Below are 24496 nucleotides of genomic sequence, written 5' to 3'. Positions count from 1 at the left end.
AGGTGATCATAAAAAGATAGATTTGTTTTCTCCTGAAGGAATGTTGATTTAGAAAAGGATGGGCGCTGAAGACAGTACAAAACTTCCCACAATTTTGATCGGGTCTACATTTAGATCCGTAATAGTGAATGCATGGCAAAAGATGGGATAGCTCCAAATTTTTTTGATATGTGACATTTTATCAGTTTTTGAAATAAGGAACCACATTTAGCTTGTGATTCACTTAGGTTCTAGATGTTTGGAGCTGCAAAGCAAAACAGAGACCAGTCAGAGACTAGTGGTATTCTCAATCCTGGCTGCACGTTAGCATCACTCACCTCGAATACTTTTTGGAAATATCAATGTCAGGGCCACAATGCAAAGCCAAACCTGAATATTGGGCTCCATGTTTTAGATGAGGAGACCCTATCTACAATTTTCTAGTTGAGAATGACTGACAGAGAAAGTTTCCTTGCCCAAAGTGAAACGGAACTTAGTGGCAGAGTGCTTTCCCTATTATTCCAAGCCATCTTCCTTAGCTTGGTGGCAAGGGAATTAACTGAAATTTAACTCTGCAAGATTTAGCCCAGAACATCATTTTTCATTCTGTAGGTGCCAGGTTCTATCATGTGGGGAGTCAAGGTTTTAGAACCTAGGACATACAGCATTAGAAATGCAATTCCATTCATCAGGTAAAAGCCTGCTTTATTGTTCCAACACCCATTCTAACTGGTTAAGAAGAAATTCACCAATTCTAAATGAATGTGTTCCATCTGTGATATTGTCCTCTTCTTTCCCGAAAGTCCTGGTGCTCTCCCTGAAATAAGTTTAGCTCAAATTCCATCGATGCCATGATGTCTTCTCTGCCGTGATAACATTAACCCACAGTACTTTCTCATTCTGCAACTCTTTTTGTGATTAATCGAGATTCTGAAGGGAGGGGTGGCGGCCGCCTTCTGAGCATGGAAGACTCTTCAGGTGAGCCTCAAACTAATCTAAAAATATAAATGCTTTATTTGATTCTCATGAAAAATTATGCAAAATTGCACAAACTTTTACATTCAACTAATGTACTAAGGGAGTTTTTAAAGCCTACAAAAATGTGGTACTCATAAACCAAAATTGGTTCATTATTACTAAGGTTTTGAAATCAGTGTTAATGCTAAGAAGTCTGTGTCCACACAAATCTAGGCAACACTCAATTATTTATTTATTCATTTATTTATTAAGTGCCTATGATATACCAGATAGTATTCTAGGCTTATAGTAGAAAACTTTCATTCTGTATGCACATACAGATATTTAAATTCCTGCAAATGGTGGGACGGGTGTTTTGTTGACATTATATCATCGGTTGTCTTGAGGTGGTTGTAGATTTCAAATGCTTCCATTCTTTTTTTGTTCCTAATGATAAATTACTGTTGTTTTAGCTCTTTCATTAGCAATTTGATTTGTTATTGATTAACCATACAGCAACTAGTAACAAATATTTGCACCAGCAGTATTTTTTACTGCAGCTTTTCAATAATTAGGCTTGTAGGCATGTAATTCAAGTGTGTCTCTCTATCATACCTATATTGCAAAAACAGATTTGTATCTACCACCCTCTGGGCCAAAATTACTTGTATACTGACTTTTTATTATAGTCATCTAGTTCTTTTGCACAGAAATGTGGGAATGGTTAAGGTAAAATGTTCCATCTAAAAATAGGAGCTGGTCAGAAAAAGGTAATAAATTGCTGGTCTAAATCACTCAGTGAGTTCCTCATTTTCCATTTTCTCTACTGCTCACTTGAGTACTTTATCAACTTATGTCTTAAATTCACTGGATTGTAATTCCCTGCAGATAGGGAGCTGTCTTATGACTCCCCAGTACTTGGCCCTCTGCTGACATGTTGACATGTCCTTAATAAATATCTGATTGATTTGCTAGATAATTGGCACGGAATCGAATCTAATGTTTAAAGCTTAGTCATTTAAGACAAATCTATATAAGTGAACACATTTCTTTTATTCCTTGTTGCATGTATGTTTATTAAGCAGCTTAATTTTCAGTAATGTTCTGATAATTTGGATAAAAGTCTGACACTGGTGAAGTATAAAATATTATAGGTAAAAACACACAAAAAAAACAAGAAATGTGAAATGGTAAAAAAATTCCTTGATGCCTACATAGTTCCCTATTGAACTTTACTGTCACACTATGAATTATGAGCTGTTTTTCTATAGTCTTTAAGGTGTGAAACTGCTAATAAGAAAAATAAAATATTAAAAGCCAGAATTACAGCTCAGAATTAATGGTTTTATAGACAAGTTGGAGTCACCTGAAATCTTTATTATTAATGTCATCCCATAATAAAGTACATTAAGCTGATGCACATAGGTTCCCAGGGATTAGATTATCTTCAATCCATTTTTAGAAAGCTACAATAACAAAATGTATTTCAGGAGAAAATAATTTATACAAAGTTGCTTAATCCTAGTGTATTAAATCAAATCAAGCCATATTCATCAACATTTTGACTCGGAGATACAAGAAAGTATAAAGGGAAAGCAAAACACGTGTTGAAAAGTGGTAAATCAGTAGGATGAATGAATTGATAAGGTATACAAACGGTGACTTCTTGCTCTGTATTAATGGGCTGAAAACAAATCTAGGTCATTTGGATTCTACTTTGATTCCCACTCATTGCTTTATTTTTTAAAACAATGGGTGCAAATATTATAAGATGACTTTATGCATTAGAAACATCTGTTGTGGGCAACTGGGTGGCTCAGTCGTTAAGCGTCTGCCTTCGGCTCAGGTCATGATCCCAGGGTCCTGGGATCGAGCCCCGCATCGGGCTCCCTGCTCAGTGGGCAGGCTGTTGCTCCCTCTCCCACTCCCCCTGCTTGTGTTCCCTCTCTCACTGTGTCTCTCTCTGTCAAATAAATAAATAAAATCTTAAAAGGAAAGAAAGAAACATCTGTTTTTGTTGTTGTTGTTTTTCGGATGATTTTCTAGTTCACTCCTAATATTTCATTGACAAATTCTCCAAGAATATCTGATGGTTCACATTTTCTAGCTACCACCTACCTCGTATGACAAAACCAAAGGTATTGCCTTCTTTATGTAATGTGACCTCCACGGTTCGGAAGATAACACTCGATCCTTGAACAGCTGAATGCAGAGAAGAGAGAGAAATATAAGTCTTAAGTCATAAGAACATATCCATTTTTTGATGTGGCATAAGACGTTACAGATCCCTGTGGCAAATAATTCTTATGAGTAATCAAAGGGCAATAATTTCTTTTCAAAGACGAGGTTAGAAAAAATACTTGGAATGTCATACAAATACCATAAAATAGTTGTCTGCATAAGTGATTTAGGCTTAGGCCCAAGTGGAATCAAAATCATAGGTACTTTCTTTCTTCTTATGTAGCCAGCTTATAAGTGGAACATAATAATCACATTGTTAAAACTCTATAAAACAAGAGATACAATCTTCATATAATCAATAGAATTATTTCCCCTCTGTAAAATCTAAAAACGGTAGGATTTTTGTAAAACTTGAAATAATGTATTTATATTATTTTTGCAGCATACTAGTACAGGAAGAAAAAGTGTTACTCTCAAATTACCATTAACAGATTAGGCTGATGCAGATAGATTTTCTGACATGATGCATGTCAGTTAACAAAGACAAACCAAATCAAACTTGGAGGGCAAAAAAAAATTCTGATGTACATTCAGAATATTACTGCTATCTAATAAACTAAAGATTTGCTTAATTTTATTTGATACCATCATGTATATGTTGTGTTTGTATGCTTATTGCTTCTATTTCACAAAATAAAATTGCATGACCAAGTTGATATATCTAATTAATATTACACACGGTATACGTGTGTAACACAGGGTATGAGTTGCAAGAAGGTATAGTAACTAAATTCTTCTGTGAGATTGTTTTCAGGAAAGTGGTGAGTAATTCTGGTTATATAGTACACCATTGCTGAATTAAAAAAAACAAATCTCCACAAATTAATATTTCATCATTATGGATACAGGGATATTTTTATTCAGAGAGACAAAAAAGAATTTGCAAACAGTAGAATTTGATGGTCTTAGATCCTAATCTTGAATTTGTACAATGATAACTAATTATCTAATACTGTGTTTATTATCAATGGCACACTTTTCACTCTGCTATTAGATCTTGAAAAGTTTATTACATAAAACTATCAACAAGAGGGGCACCTGGGTGGTTAGTCAGTTAGGCTTCCAACTCTTGGTTTCAGCTCGGTCGTGATCTCATGGGTCATGGGAGTGAGCCCCATGTTGGGTTGGGTGCTCAGCCTGGAATCTCCTTGAGATTCTCTCCCTCTGGCCCCCTGCCCCCTGACTCATGTGCACTCTCTCTCTCCCTCAAATAAATAAACCTTTTAAAAAATAAGACTATCGGGACGCCTGGGTGGCTCAGTCGGTTAAGCGGCTGCCTTCAGCCCGGGTCATGATCCCAGGGTCCTGGGATCGAGTCCCACATCGGGCTCCTTGCTCATCAGGGAGCCTGCTTCTCCTTCTCTCTCCCTCTGCTTTGTGCTCTCTCTGTCAAATAAATGAAATCTTAAAAAAAAAAAAAACTATCAACAAGAAATATATGGATAGAATAGACATTGGTACAGATTCTATAGATAGAATTTAATTGCATCTTTTAAAAGAACATTTCTTACCATTTACAGAGATAGGAAGTAATTTTAATTTAGCATTAATTGCAGCTATTTTTAATTATCGGAAATTCTGAATCCTCAAAGGAATAAACATGATTATGAAAAGTACACAGTTAAATTCACAAAACTGCACACATCCGGCTGGGATATAAAGTACAACGTGAACTTGGATCTGCTGAAAAACAACATAAACCTACAGCTGAACAAATGTTTTGGTATACTGCTGATTTAATTAAATGTCATATTCTTGCTATCAGGGGAATTTCAGTTCATTTTAATCAGCTAGAAACAGTACATTTAAATAGCTGAAAGTGTTGAGGTACAGTTTTAATTAAATGAAAAAAAATTGAGTTCAAACCAAATGTTTTCTTATTTCCATGACCCAACAAGCCACCTGAAGTAATTGGTTAAGAACATGATCTTTTTGTTCTACTGGAACAAATAGAAAGGAAAGGAAAAGATATGGGGAGAAATAATTAATGAGCATCTACTGTGTGCCAGGAAATCTGCAGAGTGGTTTACAAATATTATTTCATTTAATCATTAAATCAACTTTCAATTATATACAACCAAATTCTAATTCTGGGCCACCTGTCCTTGTTGGCTGGGTGTCTGCTCTGGGAATGAAATGCACTGTAATTTTAATTTGCTTGAGCTAACTCTTGCTGACCACAAAATCTTACATTCAAATCTAGAGTCAATATAAAGACTTTTAGGATTATCTACAGCTTTATATTATCCACATTCTTGCTGTTTATCATTTACAAAAATAAATGTGAATGTTGACTACATTTTGATATACTTAATGAAATAGATTTAGTTTTTATAATTTTTATTTGCATGACTAGATCTTGGTGACTTGTTTTTCATATTCAGTACCTGGACACCCTACATTGCCACGTGAATTGTATTCATTACTTCATATTTGCATATGTGGACATACCTATCGAAATAAGGGGTTTCCCCCAAAGAATCAAATCCAGCATGCAAAAGGGCTAGGTTGAAATGAATTTCGCAATGCAAAAATTGATGTACTGTTGTCCCTTGTTTCCATATGTGGAATTGTATTATTTTACTATGGTAGATTAGATTTTTCTAAATTATATACTACTCCCGGCCTCCCCAACTTCTACCTCAATGGCAGGATAGGAGTTGGATACTTTCCCTCCTCATTATCTCATTATATTGGGATTCTCTGTGACTTATTTTGGCCAATGGGATGTTAAGAGATATAAGGAGACGTTGGAAGTGTGCTCAGGTAGTTGGGCTTGTCCTGTTTTTTTTCTACCATTGTCATAGGAAGGGCTTTCCCTGGCTAGCTTCTGCTCCTTCAGACTGAATTCCAGAATGAACTACATGGAGGAGACCTGAGACTGCTTTCCCCCATGCCCACCATCATCATCATCATCATCATCATCATCGTCAATCACCTGTCTGTCTCTCTTAGAATTGGAATTGAGGAGTAAGGAGGCCATCACAGGGACATGATTTAACACATTTATTTGAATTAAAGAAGGACTCTTTCTGATAGAAAGCTAGTCTGATTTAGCTGATGGTTTAACAGAGAGGACTGCCTTTGCCAATCAGATGCTGTGGCGGACGTTTTCCATAAAATAAACGAAGCAAATCTGTAGCTCCAAGGTCTGAGTGGAAACACCGTTTAAAGACATATAAACGTTATGCCAGAAACTACATCCTCTCCACCTATTTAAGCTCATGATAAAGAATGTTAGGTGCTAACTAAAAAATGATTGAGGATTATGTAATATTCCAAAATCCTTTAGGGGTTATGTCACCAAAAAATATGAAGGCACTTCTCTAGACCAAATTTAATACATAAATACCTAAGATGCGGATTGGTAATAGCCTCTCTAAATACAGTCTTTAAACACCACATAATTTTAAAGTCAAAGAGAACTTCTGAGCTCATGTAGGTCAACCATTCCATTTTCATAAAGAATCTGAATCTTGCACAATGTAAGTGGTTTGCTCAAGGTCCAAGTTCCATTTCTTCTCTATCAGGTCACATACACACAGACATATGCACAGACATATCCTTCGTCCACTTCCTTCTGGACTCTGGGGGTGGCTGAGCCTGAAACTGCAGTGATACTTGCGAGAGTTAACAGTCTCGGCCTAGGGCTGCTTATCTCTTGGCAATCAGCTCTCTCCCCAGGGCCTCACGGCAGCGGCTTGCTCTTGCTAGCTGTCTGAGCTCAGCGAAGGGGATGCTTATGAATCCCTTCAACCTCCCTGACCTCAAAGATCTTATTAATTTATCCAAACGTAATAGAGGCAGAGATAATCCGCTGACAATAGGTCTCTTCTATCTGATTTCTACCATCAACCAAGTTCATACTTCGTTTTTTAAAAATATTTTTTTCCCTTTTCCCATCAGCTTTAATGCACGAGGGAGGAAAAGCTGGTATAATCACCAAGTCACGATAGGTTTTAACCCCTGAGCATGTCTGATGCTTACTCTTCCCTCTTTAACTTTATTAAAGCTGTATTTATTCAGGATGTCACATTGCTTTTGGAAAATTACAACACCCTTTGGGCTTATAGCCTCTTATCTATTCTCCATTTGGCTCCCTAAAATGGTAACTCTAAAAACTCAAATCTGATGATGATGATGTTCCTTGGCCTGAAAAGCCATTAAAGGCTCCTTATTGCCCACCTGATAGTATCCAAGCTCCACCAATATGGCTTCCAAGGCCCGCCACCGATTTGTTCCTATTTGCCTCGCTGGTCTTATTCCCCCCCAGGTCTTCTCTCCCTCTGTGCTTCAGCAACTCCAGTCTGTTTGTAGTTCAAACCTTGCACTGGGTTACATTCTTACCTTCCTGCTGTACCCTCTGCCTAAAATGTTCCTTTTCTTACTGGACCTGCAGAATCTCCTTCAAATCCTCTGAAACCCCTAGTTCTAGATAACCGCTAACTCAGCAGATCTCTACTACTGGCCTTACCAACCGGGACAGCTATTCTAAGAGTTCTTTTTAGGAAGAGGTTGTGTTTTATTGATATTTCTATCCCCAGTGGATAAAAATGGTGAATCAAAGAGCATTAGCTCTAGGTATCTGGATTCTCCTAACTCCTGGCAATGGCCTGAGACAGTGATTTCAAAACAAACGGACTCTTTTTAAGTTCAAGGAAACACAGTACTTTATTGTAATCATAATGGTAATAATGGCTAAAGGCACTATGGCTTACTAAGTGCATGATGATGATGATCTAAATACATGATTATAGTCTTGAATTCTTATAAAAGTTCTACATCTATATAGCCATTTTACAGATGAGAAACCTAAGGCTCAGAGAACTTAAATAATAAAGCTAGAAAGGGGAAAACTGACATTTAACCGGTGACACAGTCTAAGCTCTCAATGCTCGATTCTACTACCTACTCTTGCTGAAAATGAAAAATGTTATAGTATAGCAAGGTTTCTGAACACAGACTTCACTGGATTTTGTTATAAAAACACCATTAAATTTTTGGTGTTGGATTTTATGTTAAGAATAAGAACTCATGATTGGTCATATACACTTACTCCCCGAGTGCTCTCATCTGGTCCTAAAGCTTCAAACACCTTCTATGTTCCCATTACTCTAAATGTACACTTCCAGCTCAGATCTTACTCCCAAACTCCTAACTCCATCTCCAGTTCTTTCCTTGACATTGCCTTTCTGCATGTCAAATAGACACCTCCGAGGTAGCATTTCAAACAATGAACTTCTGATCTCCTCACAAATCGGCTCTGCCCACATTGTCCCCCCGCCCCTCCATTAATGGCAACCCTATCCTTCTGGTTGTTAGGGCTCAAAATCTCAGGTGGTCCTTGACCCCTCTATTTCTGCCCAAACCATGTCACATCTATCAGGAAATCCTGTTGGTTCTATCTTCAAAATGATCAAGAATGTAACTGCTTTTTCCCATCTCCTCGGCCATCTCTCACCTGGATCACTGCAACAGCCCCCCACCTGGCCTCCCAGCGTCTCCCCTTGCCACTGCAGTGTCTTCTCAACACGGCAGCCAGAGGGAGACTTTGAAAATAGAAATTAGATCATGTCCCTCCTTTGCCGCAAATCATACAATGCCGTCCTCTATCATTCAGAGCAAAACTTAAGGTCCATTCCAGTAGCCTACAGATATACCTCATGCTTTACATTCCTGACCTCCTCTCCTTGGATGGGTGACCTCCTCTCCTACTTTTTTTCATGCTCACTCCGCTCCAGCCAAATCACCCTTCTTAATGTTTCTACCACACCCCCAGTATATCCCTGCCTTTGGTCTCAGCGCTGGCTGCTCCTCTTTGTGCAGTCCTCTTCCCCCAGAAAGCCACACAGCCACCGTTCTCACCTCCTTCAAGTCATTGGCTAATGTCACTCTCTTGGTGAAGCTGTTCCTAACCACGCTATTCAAAACGGCAATCCTACCCCTCTCCCGGCACTCCCAATCCCTCTCCTGGCTCTTTCTTCTCCCATAGCATTCACGAGCGCTACCATTCATACTATCTGGTTTACTTCTCTGTTGTGATCTTGTTTTGTTATCTGTCTTCCCCCGTCAGAATGTACAGAGTGGTGGCTGGATTGTAGCAAATGCTCAGGAAGTCATTGCTGAACAAATGTGTTATTATCAGTTATTAATATTCAACCCGAGGGGCGCCTGGGTGGCTCAGTGGGTTAAGCGACTGCCTTGGGCTCTGGTCGTGATTCCAAGGTCCTGGGATTGAGCCCTGCATAGGGCTCCCTGCTCAGTGGGCAGCCTGCTTCTCCCTCTCCCTCTGCCGATTCCCCTGCCTGTGCTCTCCTGCTCTCCCTCTCTGTCAAATAAGTGAACAAATAAATGAATAAAATTTTTAAAAAGAAATTCAACCTGAGTTCTCACTGGTAGAGAAAAGCAAAGAGCTTTCTCAGGGTAGCGTCCATGTTAATAGCTTAGTAACAGGAGAGGTGGTGCTAGAACAGCATAGCTTAAATGCAGGACGGCAGTAACACGTGGCATATGTATATATCACAATGAATAAGCGTATGGACTTTGGCGTTAGGGAGCCTGGGTTCACATCCTGACTTTGCTGCCTATGTATTTGGGAAAGATAATTAACTTAAGCCTCTGTAAAATGAGAGTAATAATGATAATAATGCCTGTCTTGTAGTGCTGATTGATTTGTGTATTTATTATTCATAAAAATATTTTATAGTGCCAGCCACTGTTCTCATTGCTTTACAAACACGATCTCATTTAATCCTCACGACAGATCTATGGGTAGGAATGAGTATTATGCCCATTACCCAGATATGGAAACTGTGACACAGAAAGCTTAAGTAACTTTCTCAAAGGCATGCAGTTAGTTAAGGGTGAAGCTGGGATTTGAGCCTATTAGACCACAAAGTTCATCTCTGCTATGCTGACTTCCCTTATGATGAGGATTAAGTGTATCCATGCAAGTCAGGTTCCTTATAATGCTGGACATTTAGTAAGCTCTGCAAATGTGTGGTTCTATTACAATTATTGTTACTTGAGGATAATGTGTTTTCAATCTATCGGCATGCTTCAGAAATTAACATAACTATATAAGAATCAACATAAAACACATTAAACATGCTTTTCCTAACCCTAGTCACTAAGTACAAAGCCTGGATGGAAATTAATGCACAGAACTTGTAAATATGTTGACTGTTTATGAAAATAGCTTAAGTGGCAAATATGATGTACACAGATCACCTTAATGGAACACAAATCCTATATAATTTTATTTTTATCTGTGCTCTTTTTAATTCTTCTGGAGTGGGCTATAGGTTTATCAATTCAAATAATTTCTAAATATCAAGAAACCATGCTCTGTCATTCCTGTAACGAGACAATGTTGGCAAAAGGGGGAAAAAATGGAGAACCCATTGTTTAGGCCAAAATGTGGCCCAGCTGTTCTGCCCCGAGTTGTGGTTACTTACAGACTGGTGGCAGCTCATACTCGACTTCAAGAACCACTCTTTCCCCGACGTTCTTCAGCAAGCTGATGATCTCATCGTGGCGGAATTTGGCCAGGTTGATCCCATTCACTGCTTTGATGTAGTCACCCACATCCAGCTGATCACTTCTGCAAAATAGGGAATGTCGCTGCAGCGGACCCGTCCTCCCTACAGGCCTGACTGGGTTTTCCACTTTCCCTTTGTGGAAATGCACCCAAGCCCAAAGGCCTGTGTGGCTGCCCACCCCCCCTGGGGAGTTAGGAGCACAGCTGAAGGGGGATGAGAGATTCAGGGATCCCTCTCCTCCTGACTGCTATACTTTGAAAGCCCTCTACTGCCTCTGCTATGGTCTCTGATGTTTTCCTAACCCTTTGCCTCTTTTATTTTAAAGAGCACAATGAAACAAGATAAAGAGGTTTTTTGGTTGTTGTTGTTTGGGTGCTCTGCCCATAAACAGTTGGTTCTCTAGGACCAGGTTATCCAGATCCTGGCACGCCAGGACTTTTTCTTTCTTTTTATTCTCTCTCATTTTGCTGCCTGCCTCCCTAACTCTTCCCTAGCTCTCAAGATCTTCCCTGGGAGTTTGTTGAGGGCTAAAGAAAGGGTCAGCTGATTTTGCTATTTATTGCTTACAGCAGGACTGATAAAAAAGAAAAAAAAGAAAGAGAACAAATTACAATGAAAGCACTGGGTTTCAGTACTGTTCTCGCCTCTCTCCGACACCATAATAGAACTGTGGCTACTTTGGGGGTTTTAGACAGACTTTACTTCTAAGGAAAGAGCAGGTAGTGAGACCAAAGACAGTCCGTCCCCAAACAGAAACACCTAAATGCATTTATTTTATATAAGTCCAGCTCTAATCATTCCTCTTTGGCGAGATCCCCTAATCTGCTCCAGCCTGCAGTCCATGCTGTTCCTCCTCCCTCGGATTTACTAACTCTCACTGGACAACTTAACCACCTAATGCTCTGTGACAATGGTCACGTTGTTGCTTTTTACTATTTTGCAATGCTGTTATTGCTCCCAAGCTTTTCACGCTTTTTATACTTATCTCCTCTGGTAAGTTATAAGCCCTCTTAGGGCAGGGATCTTATCTGTAATTATTTTAGTTTACTACTTGTAAAATGGTAGCGCCTTAAACAATGAATAGTTGGGCATTGATTATGTGACCGGCACAGCACTTTGAATTACAGCATCAATACAAGTGAAGATGGCATTTTCCCCCTATTTACTCTCACTTCTGGGCTACATAGGAAAAAGTTCTGGAGACATACAAAGCCCTAGCATCACAGATTGGCCACGACTGTCATAAAATAAAGGAGGCTGTGGGTGTGGAAAGAAGTCTCTCTCCTCCTGAAAAAAGGAGATTAAGGTGCTTGTGTTGACATCAGCCTATTTTATACACAGTACCTCAGATTATGGAGCAATCAATTGGATGAAGCTTATATAATATTGTACAAACAGGCTGATCATCCAAAGTAATCACTATTTTCGATGATACTTTATAAAGCAAGAACTCTAAAACTTAATTTGTGATTATGTGGACAAGACTATCGGTGTCCAGGATTTAAGACACATGAACCTCACTTGTAATGAAACCTGATCATCCCATCTGAAGTAGTTGGTGCCTCCGTCTATAAAGTGAGCCCACCTGTACCCAGCATGCAGGACATTCTGCCTTTGGCCATGACTAGGGCAATTTGCTGTTCATCAGAACAAGGACACCATGAGACCTCTTCAGCTGAGCTTTCTATCCTTCCGGAAGCCTCATCTTTGTCTTGATGAAAGGGAAGATCTCGCAAGTAGAAAAGCAGAGACGATGTAGGACAAGAAGAATTGTTACTCGGACACTTGGAGCTGGCCTCCCTACTCCTCTAGGCTCACCGCGTCCCTCCATGGCAGGTTCCCGGGTGCAAGTTATATGGGTCATGTGCTCCATTTCCATGACTGGAGTGTCTCATTCCCACGGCAGCCGGTCTGCTACTCAGCGGCATATTGTGGGACAAGAGCCACACAGGCATTTTAAAATGAAAGTCTTCTGAGGGCCTGGTGGTTCCCTGGTGACTCGGCACAGGTCAGAAAAGCTTCCGTAACCTGCCCAGCAGATGGCAGCTGTCATTTATTAGTGACCTTTTTTTTTTTTTTTAAAGATTTTATTTATTTATGTGACAGAGAGAGACACAGCAAGAGAGGGAACACAAGCCGGGGGAGTGGGAGAGGGAGAAGCAGGCTTCCCCTCTTGGAGCAGGGAGCCTGATGCGGGGCTCGATCCCAGGACCCCGAGATCATGACCTGAGCCAAAGGCAGACGCTTAACGACTGAGCCACCCAGGCGCCCCGTGACCTTTTCTGACGGAACTTCAATTTTTGCATTAATTACCCTCCTGCGTTTCTTTTCCTACATTTCCCCGAGATGCAGTTACCTAGCAGCAATTCCTCCTTGCCGCAGGTTGGAGACCCTGGGCTTTCCATCCTTGTCAATTCCGCCCGATACTGTCAGCCCAAGGGTGGTGCCCTCCTTCTTCATCAGTTCGACCACGGTGGAGCCCTTGAATTCCTCTGTGAAAAGAAAAGCATTTGCCTTATTAAATGACAGTCGAAGCACGAGATACCGTTGTGCCTGGTGAAGGGACTCCTTCCCATAAACCCTCCCCACTTTTTCCTTTACGAAGAAAAGATCTGTGGCCTCTTTTTCCATCGCCATTTGCAGAGCATCTCATAAAGACGTGTATGCAGATAAAGCGGAGACAGATATTTCATTATAGGTTATTAAAATGGGTACCAGTGGGGTAGTTCACTCTAGGTTCACAATAAAGAGTCTGACATGGCTTATATGCAAATGACGATATTTGCCCTTTGTTTTCTGCCATTCTCAAGTGACTTTCCCTGGTTTCTCTCCTTGCAACTCCAAAGGGAACAACTGAGAGTTGTAAGATGAGGGCCTAGAACAGAGTTTTAAGTAATAATACGAAAAGAATAATTTTAAATAATAATATATATCATGCAGCAGCAAACTCCAAGTTCTTGGTACATTTCAGCTGAATAAGCTAAGAGACACAAGAGAAGAGAGCTTTCTACAGGTTGAAGAAAAATATTACTGACTATTGTTTTTTGTCTTTCAGAGAACAAAGTACAATGGCTTCACGTAACAACTCACATCACTTCCTACAGGATGTGTCACAATATGGTAAGGTGGGTTGGTCCTCAGAATCTCCAGGTAACTGCCATAAATCCCTCATTCTCTATTTTCAAAATTTTAAGATCTCATAGATCTTGCCCAGACAAGGTCTATACACCAAGAGGGAACCCAGATCTTCTGATTTTAGGCACAACAGGAAGTGAGAAAACTTTGAGCATATCTTTCTTTCAGAAGCAAAAATGAGTAGAGTCAACATTGACCTATCCAGAGGTTAATTATAATAAACACTGTTTTCAAATTCTCTGTTATGTCATTCCCCCTCTGCATACACACTTTCTGGGTAAGGATGGGGAACCTCAAGTTTACCAATTCCTCCTGAATCACACTACGAATTTCAGGAGTTACGATCTTCTAGGACATCAAGGACACTCATATTAAAATGCAAGAATGGCCTTTCTTCTTCAAAGTTAAGAAACCCAAAAGGTTATTGGCACACCTCTTCCCCTTCCTTAATTATACATAACAGAGTTAATTATCATTTCAAAAATCTATATGGATGCTTACCATAAAGTTTTTAAATGGTTGCCGATGGTATACTCTTTCATCAGCCAATGAAAAAACTCAAATCATGTTTGGGAAGGAAAATACCACTCATCTGATCTAGTAAGGAGAACAGAGTATTTCAGGAAGGAAGGCGGGGTGGGGGGTGGGGGGTGGGGGAGGCCACTGATTTCCTCACCAACATATTGAATAGCATTCCAGGCAAGGCTTTCAAGATTGCCAGGTCCTGTGACCTTAGCACCCCAGAACACCCTCTTTTTCATGACAGACTCATGACCCTGCATATGAGAGCAGTAGTGCTTTTTAAAGTAGAAGCCCAGGAAGAGTCTATGAGTATGAATGATGTCAGCTTCATTCACTACATTCTGTATGAGAGAACAAATCATGATTGAAATTCAAGGATCAAAATTCTTGTCATGTGCATAAGAGCACAGGGCCTTTTCCATCATTTACCAGAAGCATTTGAAACAAAATTCCATCACTGTGTGCATTTAACCTGTATCCCCTTAAATCAGAATAAAACACCCCTTCTATTTGCCATAAAAACATAAATAGGCCCAACTGGTATTTAAAGAGATCAACTTAACAAACAATCCCTGTAAGTTCTTCTTGACAGCAGGCTAGGTATACATTATTTTCAAAATTAGGTTAAATAATTAAAGTAATGAGAATTACATAACAGACGATGACCATTCACATTATAGAGACATAATGTGCTCAACGATTTTGCCCCAAAAAAGAATTCTTTGCATTTTCTTTAAATACATAGATTGATCCTGTATATTTAAGCATTTGGTCACAGATCTTTACTTGAAGAATTGGAAGCACAGTTTTTTAAGGGCCCATCTCAAAGGTCAATCAGAAATGTACAAAGAAGCAACAATGAAAGAGTAATAACTGGCAAGGGAGAAATAAGTTTAATAAGACCTTCATTCCTACTCAGGTTTTCAAGAACATGTTTCCTGCATAAAATAGGTGCAGCCTTATGGGATGTGGACAATGCAGTTTTCTCCAGAAGGGACCCAAGGTCCTTACCAGGCTTCTGGCTGAATCTTGGAAAACTAGAAAAAAGCTTAATTCCTTTAGTTTAATTTGTTCTCGTTAAAATATTCATCCATCTGGGCTTCTTTATAAATCGGTAATAGTCAATTACCCTCTTATTTTAAAATGTTTCAAATATTTCCCCGAGTGCTAGTTTTAATAACATGAAAGAAAGAAAATATTGATGCACCAGTTAATTGAGTAATTTGTGCATTCATTCATTCAAGCATTTATTGAGTGCCTACTATGAGCCAGACAGTGAAACTCAAAGACCAGAAAAGTCACAGATGCTTACAGCCTAGTCACAGAGGTAAATGAGTCACAGATCACCATGCCAGAGTGTGGTTTGGGGTAAGGTGGCCACACAGCAGATGGTCCTGGCTACAGTGTAAAGTGAAGACTGGCTGTTCCAAATGCAGCATCTATTTCACAATTCTGTCTCTGTCTAATCTGTCTGTATTTATTGATCAGGATTAGCTGAGCAGAACAGACTAAAGGAGGAATCTAAATTAGGCAAAACTCAGGAGTAAAGATAGAGTATTGTTGCGAGAAAATGCGCTGAATCACGAGAAAGTTAACTGCCAGTAAGTATCTCTAGACCCTGAAGGATTGACTAAATCTTTTATGGGTGTTTGGAAGGAACAGGAGAAATGAAGCAGTTGGGAGAGGGAGGAACATGCTTCTGGAGTTTACTTCCTGCTAATCTGCAGTTTCCATCAGATGAATCAATCATTTTATGTATTTTTTGGCATTTAACGCTTGCATAATGATCTAACGGCAAAGAGAAATTATGACAGATGCATTCAATTGCATGAGTTCACTTATCTATCAAAGCTTACTGAATAAAACTCTGCAGTGAAACCCTGGCACTTAGGCAAGTAGATATGTAGTGACAATTTCTTTGTGATTTAAATTGTAAATATCCCTCCTCAAATTAAGAGGACCATGTAGAGAAGACTGCAGCATCCCCAAATTAGCAAGCAGCACAGGGAACAGATGATGCCCAATTGGCAAGGAATGAGATGGTTGTGGATTAGATGTTTTCCTTCATCACCATATTTAATTATCTTAATCTGTACTCACTCAATATAGCCAACAAGAATCACACTGATAGAATGGGATTTAGTTGTTTGCTGTTTTCCTTGGGTTTGTAATTCAATCCTCTTAATTACTGAACTCCAGAAAGCTTTAAGGAAAGTAACAGTGATGCCTGGTGAAAGCAAGAGAATTATGAAAAGTTCTTGCAAACAAGAAAATTCAAAAACATGGTTATTGATGGTTACAAAATTAATGTGCAGAAAACCATATCCTTTACATAAACAAATAGCTGGTGATAAGTTATCGTAGAAGAAAAAAAGCCATTTACAATAGTCAAAAAATAAAATTCCTAGGAAAATATTTAACGAAGAATGTATAAGATTTACATGAAGAAAACATGAAAAACGCTTCTGAGGACCATAAGATCAGAACAAATGTAAAAGCACCGCATTCATTCATTCAATAAAAAATTGAGCACTTACTATAAGCCAGGCATCATTCTAGGCTTCGGAGATATAAAACTGAACAAAACGGAGAAAATCCTTGCCATCTAGGAATTAATATTCTAGTGGGTAGCATAATCTAACATCAAAAATATATCAGTGCTCCTTAAATTAATCTATGAAGTTCACAATATCAATAAAAATGCCTATAAGATTTTTTTGGACACTAGATACATTTAGTATTATTGCAAAAATGGAACATGCATCCTTGCAAAGATTCTGTGAAAAACTGCAGTCCCAAAGTACACCTTTGATGCTATGAAAGAACACAGAGAGCCTGTCCATGATGCCAACCTGAATGAGGTATTGGAGTCATGACTGGATGTTACGCTACTAATTATATCTCCCCAGATACACGGGAAGCATGAGCCTGGAGTGGGAAGTCTGGCAAAGCCTCTGTGTCTGCCTTCCAGACATTGGTCAGAGTCTGGATCTTCTTGGCTTTACCAAAGGAGAAAAAGAAAGAACGAAAGAACGAATGAAAGGAAGAAAGGAAGGAAAGAAGGAAAAAAGAAGAGAGAGAGAGAGGGAGGGAGGGAGAAAAAAAAGAAAAGAAGTAGCCTAAGACATAGGGCATCCAGAACCCATCATTAGACCGCCTTAGTGTTTTGTAATACTGATTTGCAAAAATAAAGGTATGGCGTAAGAATCATAGTTTGTTCTGTAAAACTCCTGGCATCTGGACATTCTTGCTCCATGGCTTATTAAAAAAAAAAAAAAATATATATATATATATAATTAGGCTTAGACCAAAAAAAGGACAGTTAACTCTAATTTTTGGCAGGTTCCTAAAATTCAGGGACTAAATTAACAGGGAATCACAAAGCAGACAATTCCAACAGTTGCTGAAAGTGGGGAGAGAGACAAAAAGGCATGATAACAAAGGGTGATAAGGGCTATGATAAAAGTAGATAAAGGACTGTCAGGGTACAACCTAGGAGGACCCTTAATCAGACTGGGCAAGTAGTGCTCTGGATGGCTCCTTGGAAGAGTTATCCCTGAGCTACCTCGAAGACAGCCTCAGTGCAGCGAATGGAGAAGGGAAAGTGTTAGAGGTACAGGAACAGTAGTAAATGGTAGGTGATTACATGGGTTCTGGGGAGAGGATATCCATCAGTTCAATTTGCACTTTGTCATTCTGGCTGCATGTTAGAATCACCTGGGGAGCTTTTCAAATACCAATGCCTGGGGCCCATCCCAGAACAAACCATCAGAATACCCCCTGAGGGGAATTTTTTAAATTAAACTTTTAATTTTGAGATAATTGTAGATTCTCATGCAGTTCTAGGAAATATTGTAGAGAGATCCTGTATACCCTTTATCTTGTTCTCCCCTGTGGTAACATCATGCAAAACTGTAATACAATATCACAAGCAGGATATTAACATTGATGCTGTCAAGACACAATATAACAAGTTCCCTCATATTACCCTTTATAGCCACGCCTGCTTCTCTCCTCCCCTGACACCTTCCTTAACCCGTGGCAAACCCTAACCTATTCTCTATGCTTATAGAGAATGTTAAATAAATTGAATCACACAGTGTGAAACCTTTGTGGTTGACTTTTTACATTCCATATAATTTTCTATACTGTAGCAATAGTTTGTTCCTTTTTATTGCTGAGTAGTAGTCCATGGCATAGATATACCACAGTCTGCTTAACGATTTACCTGTTGAAACATGTGTTGGTTGTTTCTTGTTTGGGACTATTATGAATAAAGCTACTATAAACATTCATGCACAGGTTTTTGTGTGAACATAATTATTCATTTCTCTGGAATAAATATCCAGGAGTACAAGTGCTGGGTCATATGATAGTTCCATACTTACTTTTCTTTTTCAAATTAATTAATTAATTAATGTTAGTCACCATACAGCACTTCATTAGTTTTTGATGTAGTGTTCCATGATTCGTTATTTGCGTATAACACCCAGGGCTCATTGCGATACATTCCCATCACAGGGCTAACCCAACCCTCCACCCCTTTCCCCTCTGAAACCCTCAGTTTGTTTCCCGGAGTCCATAGTCCCTCATGGTTCATCTCCCCCTCTGACTTCCCCCCCTCATATTTAATTTTCTAATAAATTGATAAATTGTTTTCCAAGATAGCCGTACCATTTTATATCCCCACCAGCAGTGTATGAATGATTTAGTTTTTCTACATCCTGTCCAGTACTTGATGTTAGCCATACTGATAGGTATGTTAATAATATCTAATTATGGTTTTAATTTTTGCATAACTTGAGTCATTTCCCTAATGGGAAATGTTGAACATTTTTTTTGTGTGTACTTATTTGCCATCTGCATATCCTCTTTGGTGAAATGTCTCTTTATGTCTTTTGCCTATTTTCTTTAGCTTGCAAGCTTTCTTACTATTGAGTTTTGAGAACTGCTTATATATTTGAGATATTAATCCCTTGTTGATTATGATGTTTGCAAATATTTTCTCCCAGTCTGTAGATTTTCTTTTCATCCTTTTAACAAGGTCTTCTGCAGAGCAAATATTTTTAATTTTGATGAAGTCTAATTAGTCAATTTTTCCTTTTATGGGTCATGCTGTTGTCAAGTCTAAGAACTCTGAGCCCTAGATTCTGAAAATTTTCTCTTAACTTTCTTCTATAGTTTCTAAAGTTTTGTATTATGGTTTACATTTAAGTCTATGATCCATTTTGAGTTAAATTTTATATAAAGTGTAAGACTTAGTAAAAAATTCATATATTTTTTGAGGGCAAAGGTCTATAGATGACCAATTACTCCAATACCATTTGTTGAATAAGCTATCTTTTCTCCATGAATTGTTTTTGCACCTTTTCAAAAATCAATTATTTTATATACCATTTCTAAGTACTTCTGATTCTTTCAATTTATATGTGTTATTTTATTATTATTTTTTTTCAAATCGCTAGTAAGTGGTTAGGATACAATATGTACTATGTTTATCAATTTCCAGATTATTTATTCTTTATTTTGTTCCACTGATGTATTTATCCCTCCACAGATACCACACAGTTCTTATTACTGTATCTATATAACGTCTTGACATTGGGTAGGCTGATTCCTCCCTCTTTATCGTTCTTTTAAAAAATTATTTCAATTATTCTTTGCCTTTCCATAGACATTTTGGAATATTATTGTCTTTATCTACAAAAGTTTTCCTGGGATTTTTATAGGACCTGCATTAAGACCGTATGCCAATTTGGGGAAGAATAGACATCTTTACTATGTTGAGTCTTCAAATCCATGAACATGTTATGTCTCTCCAGTTACACAGACCTTCTTTGATTCATTCATCAGCACCGTGTAGTTTTCAGCATACAAGTCCTATACATGCTTTATTAGTTTTACACCTAAATATTTCATTTTGGGGGAAACAACTGCAAATGGTATTATGTTATTAACTTTTTTTTAATTTAATTTAATTTTATTATGTTATGTTAGTTATCATACATCATTAGTTTTTGATGTCATGATCCATGATTCATTGTTTTCGTAGAACACCCAGTGCTCCATGCAGTACGTGCCCTCCTTGATACCCATCACTGGGCTATTATGTTATTAATTTTGATGTACATACATTCATTGCTAGTATATACATATACAATTGATTTTTGTATGTTTATTTTGTATCTTGCGGCCTTGCTGATCTCACTTAATAGTTCAAGGAGGTTTTGTTTTGTTGTTTTGTTTTTGTTTTTTTTGTGGATTCCTTAGAGTGTTCTATGTAGACCAGCATGTCATCAGCAAAAAAGGACAGTTTTATTTGTTTCCAATCTGTATGCCTTTTATTTTCCTTCCTAGCCTAAAGCATGAGTTAGAAATTCCAGCACAATGTTGAATGAGTGGTGAGAGTGGGTATCCTTGCCTTCTTCCCTATCTTAGGGGAAAGACATTAAGTGTTTCATCATTAAGTATTGTGTTAGCTGTAGGTTTTTGTAGATACTCTTCATCAAGCTGAGGAAGTTCCCCCCTATTTCTATTTTTCTGAGAGTTTTTATCATGATGAGTATGAATATTGTCAAATTTTTTGCATTGATTAGTTGATGTGATCATGTGATTTTTCTTCTTTCAAGTGATAATGTGGTGGCTTACACTGATTTTCTAATATTAAACCAATCTTGCAACCCTGAAATAAATCCCACTTGTTCATTATATATAATTATTTTTATACATTGATGGATTCTATTGCTAATATTTTGGTAAGGATTTTCTTTGCATCTATATTCATGAGGGATATAGTATGCAGTTTCTTTTTGTACTATCTTTGGTTTTGGTATCAGGGTAATAATACTAGCTTCATAACATGAATTGGAGAATACATTCCTTCCTTTTCTATTTTCTGGAAGAGATTATACAGAATTGGTGTTTATTCTTTTTAAACATTTGGTGTAATTTTTCAATGAAGCCATTTGAATCTGAACTTTTTTCTTTTGGAGGTTTTAAATTACACATTCAATTTCCTTAATAGTTACAGGACTATATACATTAACTATGTCACATTGTGGTGAGTTGTGGTAGTTTGTGCTTTTCAAGGAATTGGTCCATTTCAATTAGATGAAAATCCTTGCAGGTGGGGAACTGGGCATAGGTATTTTTTTTAAAGCTCTCCAGGTGATTCTAACATGTGGTCAAGAAAGAGAGATGCTGATTTAGAGTTTGGTGCATGAGGAAAGGCTGGTAGAAAACAGACTGGGAAGCAAACAAAGGAAGTACTCAGATTTAAGTTTTAGGAAAGGTAAGCCTGTTATTAGTGTAAAGCAGTGGACTTGGTAATGATGGCATGAAGCGTTGGGGAGAAAGTTATTAGATTTGGGTCAAGGAGAACCATTACAAGTCGCTGCAGTAAAATAATATAAGATAGACTTTGTTGTAACAACAAATAAAGAAATGAATAATTTGCTCAACCACAACAGAAGTTTATTCTGCTCATATACAACTCCAAGGTGAGTGTTCCTGATCAGCATCCAGCTCTTCTCCACATAATGGTTCAGGAATCTATGCTTTGTTCCATTTTATGACTCTGTCATCTTCTAGGGCTCTGGTTTCTAAACTATGCACTAAGATGCCTCAGAGTTCCCTAATGAACTCACAGGACCATCATGGACTATTTTACATTTTTGAGGAACATAGAGCCATTCTTGATATCTGTTGGACACAACACCACCTACTAGCTGGAAGTAGTTTTGCTCAACATTGGATAATACTACATTGCTTTTGTTGATTTCCTATCCTTCCAAAGTTAGGTTTTGAGCTTTACCAAAAGGGAGTTTCATGTGAAAATCATGTGGAACAGGAAATAAGGCTGTCAATGTTTAATTTGATTTGAAAGTTTGAGAAAGTTGTGCAGTGCCCAACAAACACACACATACCATTACTAAGTACTTCTGATTCTTTCAATTTATATGTATTATTTTCAAATTGCTAGTAAGTGGTTAGGATACAATATGTACTATGTTGTTTGGACTTAGCTACTTAATAAATGGAACCATTGATATTTCATTTGACCTAGAGCTGCTGTAAAAAAATTACCGAGAAAGTTTGGAAACGTCTGCCCTAAAACTTTAACCTGTCTTCATTCACCTGGGGGAAGGGGGAAAAGAATTTTCTTAAAAGCCACACTGGCCTGCTTCTGTTCACATTCCAATGGCAAGAACTCATTCCATGTCCACACCTAACTGTAAGGGAGGCTAAGAACTAGAATGTAGACAGATGCGAAAGCAATAAGGGTAGTGTGGGTTTTTAGGGACAGGTGGGCAACATGTGAGAGACTGAAATCCATCAATAGCTATATGGTTGATATGGATTCCAGATATATTGATGAAGAACTGCCCTGAGTTAGAGACAAATCAGTGTGTGGGGAGTGAGGACCTGTGAGGGGCAAGAGGACCTCAAGGATTCCAATTCGTTTGATTGGGGGATACTGATGTCTGTCACTAAGAAAGGGAATCTGGAAAATGAGAGTAAGTTTGTGTTGTTGTGCCTCGTTGGAGAGGGGGCAGTCACATGATATAATATCATATAGAGAGAAGCAAAATGTGATTTAAATACCAGGGGAGAAACCTAGTGCTAGGATAGTTTTCATCATACCTTAAACAAAGTGAGTGGTCTGTAAGACCCTCACCCTGTATCTGTAACATAAAAAGAGAAAGTACATTTTAAAAGCAACCACCATAGGCACATTCAGCAAAATAAGCATTGGTGAAACCCTTTACTTCTTGAAGTTCCATGAACTACATAGATTTTTAAAAAGATATCATAAACAGTGAAATGGAAATACTATTGAAAACTCTACAGTATAAGTCACAAATTTCCCAACACTGGTGAAAGTGGTTTTTTTCCCCCCTCTGCATCTCTAGTGCCTAGAATGGTACCTGGCATATTAGTAGGTATTCCTGGTAACTGCTGAATGAATGAGCACATCAGTCCCAACAGAGGGAATCACAACTAGGCAATGAGCATTGGCTTGCAGCGAACAGAATTATTGTGGGATGGTGCAGAAGCAAAAATGATAAAGGAGCAGAATTTGAATAGCAGTAGACAGGATTATTTCCCTAAGCTTACTTGGTTGATCATCATCATTATTATTATTTTTACCATTTCTTTAGTGAGGGGGATTGAGGCCCACACCAGAATACTATAGCTGGATCTGTGTATTACTTTTGGAGAGAATATTATTGCTTACATTACAGTTTTATCTATATATTACTTTTAGTGGTGCCACTAGGAAGTTTATCCCCCTCAGGAAATAAGCAGATGCTTTTTCCAATACTCATTGCAAGTTCCTCCTAACAACCCCTGGTTCAGCAAAGCTGCTGGGATCAAAGCTGGGTTTCTGTGATGAATGGCTGTATTTTCAGTCTCAGTTCTTGCCACCCAGACCTGCAGAGAAAGGTCTTCTGGCACTTTCCACCTCTGTGTAGAGACATGAAGGATGTACCTGAATTTCTCTCATCCCCTGGGAATCTGAGCATAAGTTAGATTAGTGGCAGGGATGTACAGCACATAAATATTACCCGGCACAAATATTCACGTGAAACAGAATTATGATCGGTATTTATCTTACACAGTGATAGGGATGGCTGGATTAATATCCATATGTTTCTTAGAGCACCTCAAGAGAAAGAGAATACATAAATATGCAGTACCAAATATAAAAACCTGAGCCCCCTCAAAGTATGTGATAAATAGATCAGGATTTAAAAATAGATAAAGCTGAGATGTGGATTCTAGTGCTGATTCAGATATGGTATGTCTCCTAAAGCATTGAGAAAACGTATCACTGATTTTAAAACATGGCAAAACTAGAATTCTTTCAGTTTCTCACTTTTTCAAAAACAATGATTTTTAAAAATTTTTTTATTAACATATAATGTATTATTTATTTCAGGGGTACAGTTCTGTGATTCATCAGTGTTACACAATTCACAGCGTTGACCATAGCACATACCCTCCCCAGTGTCCCTCACCCAGCCACCCCATCCCTCCCACCCCCCTCCCCTCCAGCAACCCTCAGTTTGCTTCCTGAGATTAAGAGGCTCTTTTGGTTTGTCTCCCTCTCTGGTTTC

At 38.4% G+C, this 24496-nt stretch overlaps 1 protein-coding gene across 14 annotated transcripts in view; it reads right to left on the bottom strand.

The window, feature by feature from the left end:
* The window catches only part of GRIP1 (glutamate receptor interacting protein 1), a 661959-nt gene that overhangs the window by 135442 nt on the left and 502021 nt on the right, over nt 1-24496 (bottom strand). For all 14 annotated transcript variants that reach the window (XM_073900694.1, XM_073900697.1, XM_073900696.1 and 11 more), the window contains 3 exons: nt 13075-13210; nt 10635-10780; nt 3055-3138 (listed from right to left, as the gene is read on the bottom strand). In XM_073900694.1, the coding sequence (XP_073756795.1) occupies nt 3055-3138; nt 10635-10780; nt 13075-13210 (366 nt within the window). The remainder of the gene's footprint in view (nt 1-3054; nt 3139-10634; nt 10781-13074; nt 13211-24496) is intronic.

The sequence above is a fragment of the Callorhinus ursinus genome, unplaced genomic scaffold (assembly GCF_003265705.2).
Source record: "Callorhinus ursinus isolate GAN/ISIS: 27379988/994484 unplaced genomic scaffold, GSC_fseal_2.0 scaffold14, whole genome shotgun sequence".
Taxonomy (NCBI): Eukaryota; Metazoa; Chordata; class Mammalia; order Carnivora; family Otariidae; genus Callorhinus; species Callorhinus ursinus.
The sequence above is the reverse complement of the archived record's forward strand: the minus strand, read 5'-3'. Positions and strand labels throughout refer to the sequence as shown.